The sequence below is a fragment of the Ambystoma mexicanum genome, chromosome 6q (genome assembly GCF_040938575.1).
Source record: "Ambystoma mexicanum isolate Mex_15411 chromosome 6q, UKY_AmexF1_1, whole genome shotgun sequence".
Lineage (NCBI taxonomy): Eukaryota > Metazoa > Chordata > Amphibia > Caudata > Ambystomatidae > Ambystoma > Ambystoma mexicanum.
This window is the reverse complement of record NC_090937.1, coordinates 498185296-498199304: the sequence shown is the minus strand read 5'-3', so window position 1 is coordinate 498199304 and position 14009 is coordinate 498185296. Positions and strand designations below refer to the sequence as shown.

Genomic DNA, 14009 nt, shown 5'->3' with positions numbered 1-14009 from the left:
TTTATAGGGTAACCCATATAATTGTCCCTTATTAATCCTGTGCAAGCTCATCCGGGATGCCCTCGTGTGTGCCCGGAAGACCATCTGTACATGTCTGCTTGCATGCCCAGTATTTTCAATAGATTTAGATTTTTTTCTCCAGTGTGTGCCTCTTTCGTAAGCACACAAGATGAGAAACATTTGCAAGCCAATAGGTTTTCTCATTGTTTTAAGTAGCATTCGCATAGAATGCTTCCTAAGTGAGCAATTAAACTGTTTCGATGCGAGATCAGTTCCTCTTGTATTTTGTTTTTAAAACCCTTTGTCAATTGAACTTTGAAGCGCTTTATCCAGAAAAAGTATTATTTATTTATTTGATTACATATACCACGTCACATGCCCATGGGCCTCAGGGCACACAATATGATGGCAATTAAATGTGCGTGAGGGCAGGCCATTCAGGGAGAAGAGGTGACTGCATACTCCCAGGCCCCTCTGCCACTTCTGAAAACGTTTGCAGAGTGTGCTATGCTCTTTAATGTAACATGCAGAGACCCCCTCCCCCCAACCCCCAGCACTTGTGGAAAATGGAGCATTGTCCCGGGTATGCACCCATGATGTCTCCCCATACCATTAAAATGTGTCTCTGCCATGCAGATTCTCCAAATCAGGGACCACCTAAGTTGTGCCTGCAACTTGTGGTTTTCCATATGTTTTGGACTAGGACTCCCACGGGCCCACAGTTTTGTCTATGCTCGCAAGGGCTGAAGTCCAAAACGTCTGGAGAGCTAAAGGTTGCATACCCCTGAATAAGCTCTCAACACAACAATTCCCAGAGCCACCTGTGCCAAAAAATTGCCCCAGAGCTTGAAAGGGCCGTTTTTCGTCCTCCCCTGAGATCTCAAGAGGCTATTCATGTGCTAGTGTCCTGCACTACTCCATTGCCGCCAACTAGCTTCTCTTACCACATAGTACTTTCAGGTATGTAATGCTATGCTGTTGTCTGGAGTAGATTCGAGTATGTACAATTGCATACTGAGAGGGGATTGGGATTTGCGTCACACACACGAGAGGAAAAGAAAGGCCATATCTATGTGTTTTGTGCAAGATGAGAAGATGACTGAATAGAACGCATTCAAATAAAATACCTCTGAAATGAGAGGCAGAACGATCAAGGAACAGGGATTTATGAGATCCAGATTAAAATATTGTTTTAGAGATTGGCTCCATTGTCTTTAAAATGGGCTGAAGTCATAGTGAAGCTCCTCGAGTAACCACTGTTATTGATTCCTTAAGCGTGTGACCTGAGAAGTCCGCCATGACCGTAGAGTTGCTGTTTCTGGACATGGATAGTGCAGTTTGTGAAATGCAGACCTGCCCTGTCCCGAAAGTCTCTAGTGCACTTGGCACAGACCTCTGTGGACTCCTGTTTTTGAGCTCTCCGAAGGGAAGTTGCTTCCTCAAAGCTGAGGGTGTGATTCATCACTTCTCTTGCTCTGGGGCACACAGCGTTTAGGAGTTTGAGCAGTTTGGGAATTTGCTTTCATCAGGGTCAGAGAGATGAAGGACCTAGTAACTCTCTTTGGACATATACCTGCCTTCTTTCCGACACTTCACTTGCATAAGCGGGCTTCCTGAAGTCTTCTTGAGCGATGCCAGGTAGAGTTGGGTGGCAGGGCGGGTTATCTAGTGCACAGATTTACATGCATTTCAAGCAGAGGAAGGTCTGCTCGTGAATGTCGAGCCCTCTTTGTGGAGGAAAAGCCACCTAAATTGTACAGTGGACAAAATGCAGTTTTCAGAAAAGGTTACACCATGACTCTTCAGCATAGGAAAATTAAAGATATTTCAATAATGTCCTGGTTATCGTAGCAACGCATTTGCATTGTACAAGCTAGGCTGTTTGTGATTTGCATTTACAATCGCAGCCTTCGTTGGTATTTGGCAAAGCTGCCCAAGTGCTCCTGAAAATTGGCGATATTCACTACCACGTGCACATATTTGGCCACTGGGTATCACCATTAGATAGTGCTTGTTTTGCAACATCCTTATCCTAGCGTGAAATCTTTCTCTGCACTGCCATGCCCAGTAATCTGGAAAATCCTACTGCTTTTACTGCACCTCTACCCAAAAAGTGCAGAAAGTATTACGTGTTTGTTCCTTTCTGATCTTCTCTGTTCAGTTGTATGTTCTCACTTTGAAGTCCAAATTCCTACCGTAGCTGGGCCTTTGAGTATGGTTTCCTTCATGTCCACAATAGGAAGTCAACGAGTGGATCCTAGTCTAAGACACAGTCTTGTGTCTTAGACTAGGATCCACTCCAGCAGTACAACATGGATTGTGTAAGACATAGCGAGTCATATTTAAAGGCCTGGTTTGTAAACCAAGTCATGTTGCTCTCTGAAAGTGTATCCAGTGGCATTAGGTTTCTAATCTGTATAACTTGGCCTGGTTGGACGAGCCATGTGAAGTGCTTACTGCAGGGTTCTGAAACAGTTGGCTGTCTGTCCACTGCAGCCATCATGGTCCGTGGCGAGTGATCTTGGGAGTCGTAGTCCAAGAACATCTGGAGAGCTGCAGGTTACAGCCCCCTGCTAATAAAATGAGGGGCTCCAAAGATGGCCGCCACCTCATACCAGCTTTCCCTGAGCCATCACTCTACCCCATTACACAACCAGATCGCAGAATCCGGACGCCCATGTGGCAGAGGTGGCTTTCTGCAGCAGCGGCACTTGTGCCGGCTAATGCGCAGCTGCAAGGCCTAATGGGTACAGAGGGTAATTGAATAATAGTGGCATGTCTACGTTGCAGTCATCCCCCTCTTGCACGCCATGTATGCTTGACCGGTCTTGCTCACACTAAAGCCTTTTTCTTTCTTTCTTGCAGATCACCAGAAGCTGGAAAGGGAAGCTAGAATCTGTCGTCTTTTGAAACATCCTAATATCGGTAATTAAACATGTACATATTTCTCAATGTAGTAAACATTTTTGAATGTCCGTGGGCTGATACTATAAAAATGTATTAATGTATTATTGGTATACACTCAGAAACCAACCAAAATCAATGACACTGTGCATAGAATTTGCAAACGGTTTTCTTTAGCATAACATTGGGGTAGTATGAAACAAAGAATAGAATATATTTCTCTGACAATTCGCACATTTACTCCCACTCCCCCATTCCCAGGGCTCAACTCTGATCCCTAGGTTGCAAATGGTCTAGGTTATGGCAGTTGCGGCTTAATATTCAGACCATACATGCCACCATTCACAAAACATTAAAAGAACTAAGTGGCACAAAGAATTCCATCAACTTCAAAAGACTTTCTCAGAAACAGAGACTTCCTTCCTACACAGCCAGCTGCCCACACATCAAATCATACATGATTCACCAATTGCATCCATCATAACAGGTGCGATGATCCTTGAGCATCAATAGCAGCATAGATAAATACCAAATATAGAGGTATATCGCAGGTCACCCCTGCACATCTGCCCATATAGATTTCTGTGTGTGTTGCCAGTAAACACATGTAAGAAAGTACTGGGTCAAGCTCGCTGCTGAAACGGCCAATGTCGCATGTGACATGTGTCGCTATTTCCTGGCCTCTATATATAAAAAAAAGCCACTTGGTCACTGGTGTCAAGGCAAGAGTTGATCATACCACCGAGGTTAGCTTGTGCCAGCCTTTGGGTGTGTGCACTCCTCCGTGGGGGTGGCTGAGGGGTGAGGATGGACTGCATTCATCCAAGGATTGAGATCTGCCCAGTGGATAAACTAATTCATTTTGATGTCAATGTCCAAGAAGTAAATCGAATAAAGGCTCTTCCTCCACTGGTTTGAGCCTCGGTGCTAAATATACAAACACAAATTGCCTGGAACATTCCCAGTGGTCCAAATTGTGGTCTGCGTTTGTCGACCCGCCCAGACCCGGTGTAAAATGTAGTCTGGAAGATGTCTACCCTAAACGTTATTGCACCCCGGTGCTTCTGCATGTGTTGGACATTTTATTTGGCTCTGCCCCCAAATAGCTCTTAAGGCTCAGCAGTGTGACTGGATCAGAGCTGAGAGTTCTGCACTCACGCACATCGTAGCACTGCCTATCCCGCACACATGGCTCACCCAAGACGACGGGCTTCCTCCATTCCTTCCTTCAGTACCTCTGAGGCGAGATCCATTGCTCCAGCAAAACTCTGCTTGCTTGTATTCAAGCAAGAATGTATGTTATTAAAAAAAACCCTTTTTTACTTTTTTTAATCGCGCTTTATGGTGGAGACCACCTTCTAAGCACGAGACCGGGTTTAAAACCTGTGATGCACCTCATTGTCTTGTTTCCAAGACCAGTATGCTGCCTCTGGGTTATCCTCCCGGCGTCTATGTAGAAAGACCTGCGATGTTGGAATTTACAAAAAATGTCAGGCTGTGGCACGAAGAATTCCAATTATGCCCTTTGACCCCTTAAGTGCTAAGGGGCCGCATATCATTTGCACAGGAATGCAGTGTATGTAGACTAGCACGTCTGCTCTAAAAATTGCTCACCCGACTTTGGTGAATTTTGGGCTTTCATTGTAAATGCCTTGGTTGTGTTCTTGAGCAAGACCAGATTGGAGCGCATTACTCCCCTTCAGAGCAATTTCGTCCCCACATTAGTTACCGGAAACTGAAATATAAGTGGAAAAATGATTGTGAAGATTGCATCACGAACTCTATAAAATGGTTGGCTTAATTTTTCAGTATGCAGTGAATCTTCTCGGTGGTTTCAGCTAGGCGAACGGATAGTTTTACAGGCTTCGTAAACACTCCAAAGGTTTCACTATGCATGGAAAGTTTACATCAGTCAGAACCTGCTGTGCCACTTCCATTTAAACATTTTAAAATGATCACCACGTTGGAGATATTCTGAAAGCGGCATTTGAAGTCAAATTCGTATGTGCGTTGACAGGGTTAAGTCTTTTGATCGCAGTGACACCGATGCCCACGGTCATTAATGATCAGCATGTGGTTTCAGGGACCAAGTTCCACGGACGTGCCTTAAGACTCCACCCCAGCAAAAAAACAACTCCTTGCTACAGCTCTAAAAGGTGTTCCATGTTTGCATTGAATTTGAAGGACTTCCTCGAAATTGACAAATTGTGCGTGGGGTCCGCATAACACGCCAAGTCAACTGCTTAGCTGCATTGGATGGTCTATTTGGGCAGTGCTAATTTAACATTCTTTTTGGGTGGAGCTGGTGATACCAACATTCTTTCCAGTCAAGGAGAGCATTTTAAGATCATCTTGGGGCGTCGTGATGGTGTCCTATTAATGTCCAGTTGTTCCAGCAGCATGTGCCTGTTCTTGGTTGGTTACGCTACCTTAGTACTGGGAGCAGAATAATAATTTTATTTGTCCACTGAAGTGAGGAAATCCACCTGTTTGGAGGTGGAGATTACAGAACAGGTTGATGAGATTTTCAGCAAGAGGCTATATATATATTTTTTTTTTAATGAAATGATGTAAGCATAAGATGTATGAGAAAGCTGGCAATACACGTTGTAAGAAAACATTTCCAATATGGCACCCATATTAACCAGGCTAAGTGCAATGCATTGTTTCACATGAAAGTGAAGAGGAACTATAACATCAGAAAAATGTTAAATGGAGATACATGTTTTCTATGTTTACAATCCGACAAAGCCCGGAAAGGTGAAACGCGTAATTGTTTGTTCTCTCCTGAAACTGCTTGTCCACCGTGTTTTTCTGGCAAAATAAAGGACGTATGATGGAGATCCTTTTTTGCATCTGGTGCATTTTTACTTGGGAGAAGAGTGCCGCCTAAAAAAGCTTTGATTAGCTTTTTCTTTCTTGTTTTTCTTTTATATATATATATATATATATATATATAGTAAGTATTTGAAGGTCTGTCGGGACACAGCATTAATGGTTATTCTTGCTCAAGAAGTTCCTTAGTCTGGATGTGTGGACAACCTCTAGGTCCGGATTAGATTAATCTGTATGTAATCGATAGGCCTTTTGCCACAGTAAAATGAGTGCTGTTCTTTAAAACTTGTATTGTTCATTGACAAACTGTTGAAAGGCGTGTTCTTTCTGATACCACAGTGGGTTGTGACTAAAATGGCCAATACATTGACTAGCGTGGATGCTTAGGAAATTCCCTAAGCGGTGCTTGCCATGCTCTGTAAAATTGAACAATCGCTATGGGTTGGGGGAGGGGTGTGGCTTGGATTATGCTGATCCTAAAGGCATAAGGCAACCAAGAGCAGCAGTACTGGCAGCAGCATTTCTGTTTTTTTCTAGGGATGGCTGGGACTGCTTTGGTATTGGCAATGGGCACAAAAACGTCTTAGCATCCAATTAGATGTTCTCATAAACAAGACTGACCATGCCATGCGTGACCCATGAGGTAGAATGTATAGCCCCATGTAGTTGCATAGATTTAGAGCACATGAATATTTACATTTGGACTAGCCCTGATCAAGGGGACGAGTTCTATATAATGGCTTGCAGCAGCTGTCTCCTGCTTGTGGCACAACAGCAGTGTCTTCTGTTTGAGTTAGAAGACCGCACTGAGGGAGGTACTGCAGTCACTATTTCAAAGATGTGTTTCCGATTTTTGGCCATCTGAACTCTTGGCCACTCGGGGATGCGCTTGAGTAAAGCAACTCTCATGGCAGTAGAGTATTGAATAGGCCACTTTAGCTCCAAGACCACATAGTAACGGCCTTGTATATCAATACGAGTCATGGACCAAAACGGATTAGTCATGCAAGACCCCTTAATTCTGTTTCAACACGGATTACTACAGTGCCAGTGTGGCAGAGCCTCCGCATGGATACAATTCCCTCTGTGCCCTCGACAGAGACCCGGGGTACGTTATCAACTGAACGCTACACCTCAGCAGCAAAGCGATCTTGCATGTTCTCTCCCCACTACCCTAGCCCACCCTCCTCTTCCCAAACCGCCAGAGTTCCTGGAGGCCATGCAAATTAAATGGCAGCGGTGTTCAGTGTAAATCCCATTAATTAACGTGACATTCCTAGATGAATGCTCCATATTATTCTGGTGAGGGCGGGACTATTTCTATATATGTTAGGCTCTATGATACGAACATAGTGTTTTGTGATCTCAATTCTGCTTACGCTTTAGTACCTTTTGGAGAGACTATCGCGCTCTTCTCGCCCATCTTTTTGTCATTTTCAGTGTCAAGCTAAGTCTTGGTTGATGAACTTAAAATGATAGGCTTTGCCAGGAGGATACTGGGTCGAGCCTAAGAAAGCATACACTGCATGTTTGTAGCTTTAGTGAAAGGGTTAAGCTGGCCTGCCCACTAAACTGCCTATCTACATGCAGGATACTCAGAAAGAATTGTACAGATGGCTAAATGTGTTTTTCTCAATCCCTGCACTCCTCAAACCATTCCCAAATTAGTATTTCATGCTAAAATGTACTCAATGGTGCCTTTGGCGCGTCAGACAGAGCTACAAACTTGCCCTGGTTTCTTGCTTTTGGTAGTAAACTGTTTTGGGGGGAGGCCTTGATCAGTATTGGCATCTCGGGCCATGTCCAGATCAGTCCAAACATGTGGTCTGTAAAAGCGACAGGCATGCAACCGTCACAGAGAGCAGTACCAGCGGCTTTGGTAGCCTGCATTTTGGTGGCTTGTTACGATCTCTAAGCCCTACCACAGATCGACCCTGCCCCCACCGCCGAACAGCCTTTCTCCGTCAATGCTTTCTAGATCTTTGGGGTACGTAGACTGTAAATTAAATGTGCGGACAAGTGAACAGATGTGTACGAGGTGAGCAGGTGATGATGCTTTCCTGTATTCTTGCAGATATTGTGAAGCTCTGTACATAGGTCCGTGGTTATAAGACGGTGGTGCCGGAGCTCCAGATAGGATGACGCAGAAGTGATACGGCTTTGCGAATGTCCTGTGCGATGGATGGGAACCCTTCGGGCAGACTGATTATTCTCTGACTGCTGGACACGCACATAACCCAGCCAATGCATCACGAGACAGATGTTTCTTCTTCTTGTAATTGGTTTTCTATGGCGATGAGGATGTCCGACCCGAGGATCTTGCCGGAAAAGGCTCTTTGTCATGCCGGCACACAGCCTTTGAAATTCAAGCATATCATCAGAATTCACATGTCTCGTCCGCTACACCCAACACTTCCGTTTGCAAAGCGTGCTGGACTGGACAACCGGCTTCACGCATGATTGGACTGTTGGTACAGAATTTTCAATTGAGAAGGAACTTCTGAAGTGAAGATGTGCTCATTTCATACTTTTTCAAGTGTCCACGATTAGTTTGGGGTTTTCCAGTGGGATATTGCTCCAGATCCTGGCATCAAGCTCATTTGTGATATTTTTTTAGAAGAGGGGCGGATTACCATTGCAAGGCATCACCACTTTTAGATCATGGGAGGAGACAGAACATACAGTATTCCAGTGCATCAAGGGGAAGAGCTACATTCATCCAGAGGATGAGGAGTCAGCAGTTAAGTCAGCTTTTGAGCATCTTCAGCAACGAATTTGCAAAATGGCCCAGGGTGGGTCTCTCCCTCTCAACGTACACACACACACTACAAACTCGCACACTATTTGTATTGTATTTGGTTATTTATATAGCACTCTTTTCCCACTTGTGTGGCCTTAATGCACTTTTTCCTCGGTTGAACGCCCCTGGTGACCGTAGTCAATGTGGTTGGGAATTCTGGGGAGTTTAGATTAGGAGATGCATGTCCGCATGTTGCAGTTCTAGGACTTGGGTGGCTGGCAAAGCTCGACTAAGCAGCCCAAGAGAGGTCAGACACATGGGTGGGTGCTGTTGAGGGTTAGAGATAGATTGTTATTGTTGAGAGAGTCTATGTGAGGCCTGCTCTACCTGATTCCTTTCGGGCGTGGTCGCTGTATGCTAGTGGCAGAAGTGTTGAGGTGTGTCAGGTGTTTCAGTCTGGACGGCTTTGTGTGCACTAGACCAGGTGTGCTTGGCCGTAGCCATATTCTATCGTGAATGGATGCTTGGCCGTGCCTGTGGCCTGTGTCCACACTAGTGGTGTGAAGATAGACGTACTGTAGACTCCGAGATTGCTATGTTCGGTCAATGTATGTCCAGGTCTAGAATTGGGAGTCCTATACCAATGGGCCTAGCTTTCATACTGTAGCAGGTATCCCCATATATTAAACAGAGATGGAGGCTACACCTAGATTTGAGAATCCTCCTCCACACACTTTGGTTAATCGTGGTGCTGCAATCCACACAAGAGCCACATCCAGGACTGCCTGAAAGTGGTAGTGACTCTACCCGCTGGAGCGGGATGGCCCCAGCAGTGGCAGAGCTCACGATGCCTAGAGGAATGGATGGGCATCCATCACATGGTGTGCCGGAATGGCGGTGTGCTCCGTTCTGACGGATGAAAGTCAAAGAGGGAAGACAGTGGAGAACAACAGCAGGACCTCAACAGGAAAGGCCCTAGACTTTTCCTTCAACAGCACCAGGAAACGTCCCGGATGTTTGGAACTCAATCAAGCCTATGGGAGGACCTGGGTTCAAATCCCCACAGAGAAACCTGGAAACATGTAAGAGGTACTTCAATGAATGAAATGAAAGCCTGAGCCCAAGGATCGGACAAAGAATATTTAAAAAGAGCCCAGAATAAAACAAAAATACAAAAAGCAAATACAGTGAATTTACAATTGAAGTAAGAGAAGCCCAAGTGGCCAATAGCAAGAGAGCCTAAACACAGAAGCACCAGAGTGGCCAATCCTGTAAGCAGGGCTTTCCACCAATCTGCAGCCAACAGGATGAGGAGTTTTGCTATAAAAGCAGAACCAGCTCATTCTGAACTTGTCTCAGTCGGGAACAGGTTCCCTGCACTTCTATCTCCAGACCCTGCTGCATGGATAGGAGCTGCATCCCGAAAGAGGAGATGCTGCCTGGATGAAGGAGCCTGGACTAGTCTGGAGCACTTCCTGCCTGAAAGCTGCCTGAAAAGCCTGGAGGAAACTGATTGGCCCAGGGGGAAGAAGGAGAGTACCCCTGCAGCCCACCTAGCCGAAAGGGTGAAAAAGCTGAACTGCCTGAGGAGCCTAAGATGAGGCTGGGGAAGCTAATTGATCCAGGGAAAGAAGGAGAGAATGTAATACTTGTTGCATTTAATGAGAATTTCCAGGAATAATAAGCTCCCACTAAACATGCACCCACTGACCTGTTCCAGTAGCTCGAATGTGCTGAATATGAGTAGCTACCTGGGGAACCTCTTCTTCTCCCGCGATTTATTTAAATCAGGAGGGAATGAGCTCTCCAGGGAAACCCTCTGGGGTAAAAAACCCTGACCGCCTCTGTGGAGGTATGCCTTCTATATTGCACAGGATGGAACGAGTTTCCGATGCTGTTCCAGGTGACTGAATGCAAATACAACAAGGAAATAAGAAAAGAAGAGATTATAGGATAGTAAGTTTGAGAGCTGAAAAACGAGTGGAATAATCAGGATTAGCCGTTTAATAAATAATTACCCTTTAGAAGCTGAAATGCGCATTAGAATGTTCAGGATTGCGAGAGTACAATTTCCGTCTGAAATATCGATATTGCAGAAATAAAGGTTTATTATTCTTGAGTTCCTAAAGTTAGTAATTTTATTCAATCTATTAGGGGAAAGTGTTTTACAATACCTGAGAGACAGAATTCGATCGAGAAGTAAAGACGTGTGAATACCGTGGTGAGAATTCTAGAATCTGCGGTGATGAGGAATAGAAAGGGAGGTTACGTGATTGGAATAAACTGTCGTAACTGAAGCGTCAAAGCAGAAATGAAAGTAAGAAAAGACACCTGATAAGCAGGTTCCAATTGTGAAGCAAGTGGGAATTGCTTCCGGGATACACAGTCGGGAAATATAACCAAATACGTAGACATAAAGCGATCCAGCCAGTCTTGCTGTAAGCGATCACTGGTGGCAAGTGAAGGATCGGGTCTGAGCCATCCTTGAGCTCGAAGGGAACAGGGGTTATTAGGCGGAGCAACTATCCACGGTATACGATTGGAAAACTTCTATAATGCAGAAACAGTGTGGGTATTTAGCATAACACAAAGAGAAATGTAGCAAGAAGGCAAAGCCTAGGGGCGAACTTACGAACCACTGGCTGATAGGAGTAGCAACGCACTCGAGCGTTGTGCACGCCGATAGATAACCGGATCCTTGCTGAGTGGGCAGAGCCATGGTTGCAAGTATCCACTGCAAGGCTGGAATGCTACAATCTGCCGGCGCCGCCATCCTGGGAGAAACAAAGGCTGCAATCCGTGACTGGGACCAACGGTGCCACAATGACCATCTCCTTCTGTGAGATATGACAGAGTAACCCTGCAGCCCACCTAAGCCAAAAGGGTCAAAGAGCTATCCTGCTTGAGAAGATTAAGAGGCTGAGGAAACTGACTAAGCCAGGGGGTAGACGGAGAGTATCCCAATAGCCAGACAGGTGGAAGAGCTGACCTGCATTAAAAGCATGGAAAGAGCCTAAAACCTCGCTAAGACCCTGTAGAGAGAGAGACCAGGGTAGAAGTAGGATTCCTGAGAAGAATGGGAGGCAAAAGTAATTTCTGTAAAAGGACCTGAAGTCTACAATACTGTATGTATAATCTACAAAGCAGTCCCCTCACCAATGCTTTTTAACTTTTACATGGAGCCTCTGGGCACTCTCCTCAAAGATCCTAATACAGCCATCCACCAATAAGCAGATGATGGTTGTACATAAGAGTAAATGGTGTGCAGGATATCGCTTGTCTCTGCGATTACCTAGCCATCATTCAGTTCTGGATGTCAACTGCCTGCCTCAAACTAAACCCATTCCAGACTGAAATCGGCCTCATTGGTCTCCCAGCTAATCAACTTATGACTCAATGATATGTGCCCCAGAAGGAATAGATCCACAACTCTTGGACTGTCTGAAAAATCCTTAGGCTTCACAATTGAAAGGAGCCTGTCCTTACAGAAACACAGCCAAGAAGGACCAAACAGCTTGGCTCCGAATCTCCACCCTTTTGCAAAATCAAACCCTTCGTCCTGCCACAGGACTTCCGGACCGTAATGCAAGCTTGTGTGTTCTTGCACATCGATGGGGGAAGTGCCCTCCTGCCACTCGCAGCTGTTCACTTGGCTCCCATTAAAGGAGTCCGCCATGCAGCGGCACGTCTTATTACAGGTGCACATAAATGTGCCTGCATCGCATGCAAACTATATTGGCTTCCTCTACAGGGTAGGATACTGTTCAAGATTCTTTTAATCATCAACAAAGCAGTCCCGATTAGCATACCTGGCGGCTAAGCTCCACATATCGGGTGGAACACACTTCTCGCACATCAAATCGACCAACCCGGATTTTAAAATGTGCTGGTATAGAGAGGACAGGGAAACAATCGGTCTCTTTTCATGTACCCCACCTCTGGAATTCTATCCAGGTTTTGGCTCAGAATCCCCCCAATTTGCTCCTAATTCCCAAATCTCTCAAAACATGGCTTTTACAAAAACACCTGACCCAGGACTAATTCCATTGTATATACATACTTATGCAGACCTCAACACACAGTACTGCATGACTGTTGAAAGATGACAGCCCAAATGCTGGCTACCCACACTTTGTACTGTGCTCCGCTGCTCTCTAGCTAGTTCTACACTTCAAACAATAAAATAATAATAAAATCACACATATATATACACACAACTCTCACTCACTACACTAATTGCACACACACATTCATACAGACAACTCACGCTCTCTACACACATGCACAGTTTTGAAGTTCTGGTGGCCATTCAGTCAGGACTTGAAACCCAAGCTCCACTTTCATGGGCATATACACAAGGATGTGGATTGCAGTGTCCGAGAGACCCTCCTCTAGCCAGAATCTGATCCTCTTCATAGGGTGGTGCTTTTGGGAGATCTGCAAAGAGCTCACATAGACGGAATAGCCAAAGGGCAATATCACACAATGGAGCACAATGAAAATGGCTGGGCTGTGAGATTTTAGTGTGTAGTCACTTAGCTTCTCTTCAGGAAGCAAGTGTCCTCCAATGGAGTAGAAAGGTCTACTGAGTGGCATAGCCAGGGTAAATAACATTGCTTCCCCCGACCGAAGGATGACGACCCACCAGGAACAGAACGTCTGGATGCACCCATGCCCAGGTCAGCCCTTTGGGCTACTAGGGAGGGCATTAAAAAATTGGTTGCAGATTTCGGGCAGCTAACATAAGCAGAGCCAAAAATGGCTTTCTAACCAAACCTCCATCTTTGATTTTGATAGATTTCCAATATGTATGAGAACAGTTGGGTCATAACCTATGTGTAGAGGTTGGGTCAGGAATTCTCATCGAGACGGGTAGGTCCCGGTGACCATATCAGCCTAGGGCAAGCAAAGTAAAGGTAGGGTCAGAACCAGAAAAGGGAGGGCATAAATAGCACTTACGGTATGTACTGCACTATGATTCAGTTCTGTAATCAACAGGTGTCCATCTAGTGTTTGCAATTGTGGTGGAAGTCTTATTGAGACTATTTTAAGGTTTTTAAAGTCGAATGTTAAAGTCCTGGCGGATGAAGAAGTTCTGCTATTTGGTAAGGTTGTTGGGGAAAGAAATCTGCTACTTTCTCACTGAAATTAGCATTGTAGCCTAATAGCCTATTGATGAGGAAAGAGGACCTTAAGAGGTATAATTCTCCAGCTGATTGACATGGTTTCACAAGAGGGGGTAGCATCATGTTGGAATCAGACCATGAAGAGTGTCATTATATTGAGGGTACATCCGGTCAGCGTGCAGTAACACAACAGCAAGGCTACCTGGCATTTCCTCTCCCCTCTAACCTAAGCTACCTCGCCACCCCTCTTCTAGATGCATCAGAGTTCCTAAAGCCATGCAAATGTCAGTGGTGTGTAGTGTACATCCTAGCAACATAAATATTTCCGGTTCAAGTTACTAGTCGGACATACGTCAGTTGCCATGAGGCTTGGATGCCGGTTCTCCACATGAAGCAGCACACCA

The 14009-nt window shown here is 45.2% G+C and overlaps 1 protein-coding gene across 25 annotated transcripts in view; it reads left to right on the top strand.

Moving 5' to 3' along the window:
* CAMK2D (calcium/calmodulin dependent protein kinase II delta) overlaps positions 1 to 14009 on the top strand; it is a 1139541-nt gene that overhangs the window by 320243 nt on the left and 805289 nt on the right. For all 25 annotated transcript variants that reach the window (XM_069631027.1, XM_069631047.1, XM_069631025.1 and 22 more), the window contains exon 3: positions 2866 to 2925. In XM_069631027.1, the coding sequence (XP_069487128.1) occupies positions 2866 to 2925 (60 nt within the window). The remainder of the gene's footprint in view (positions 1 to 2865; positions 2926 to 14009) is intronic.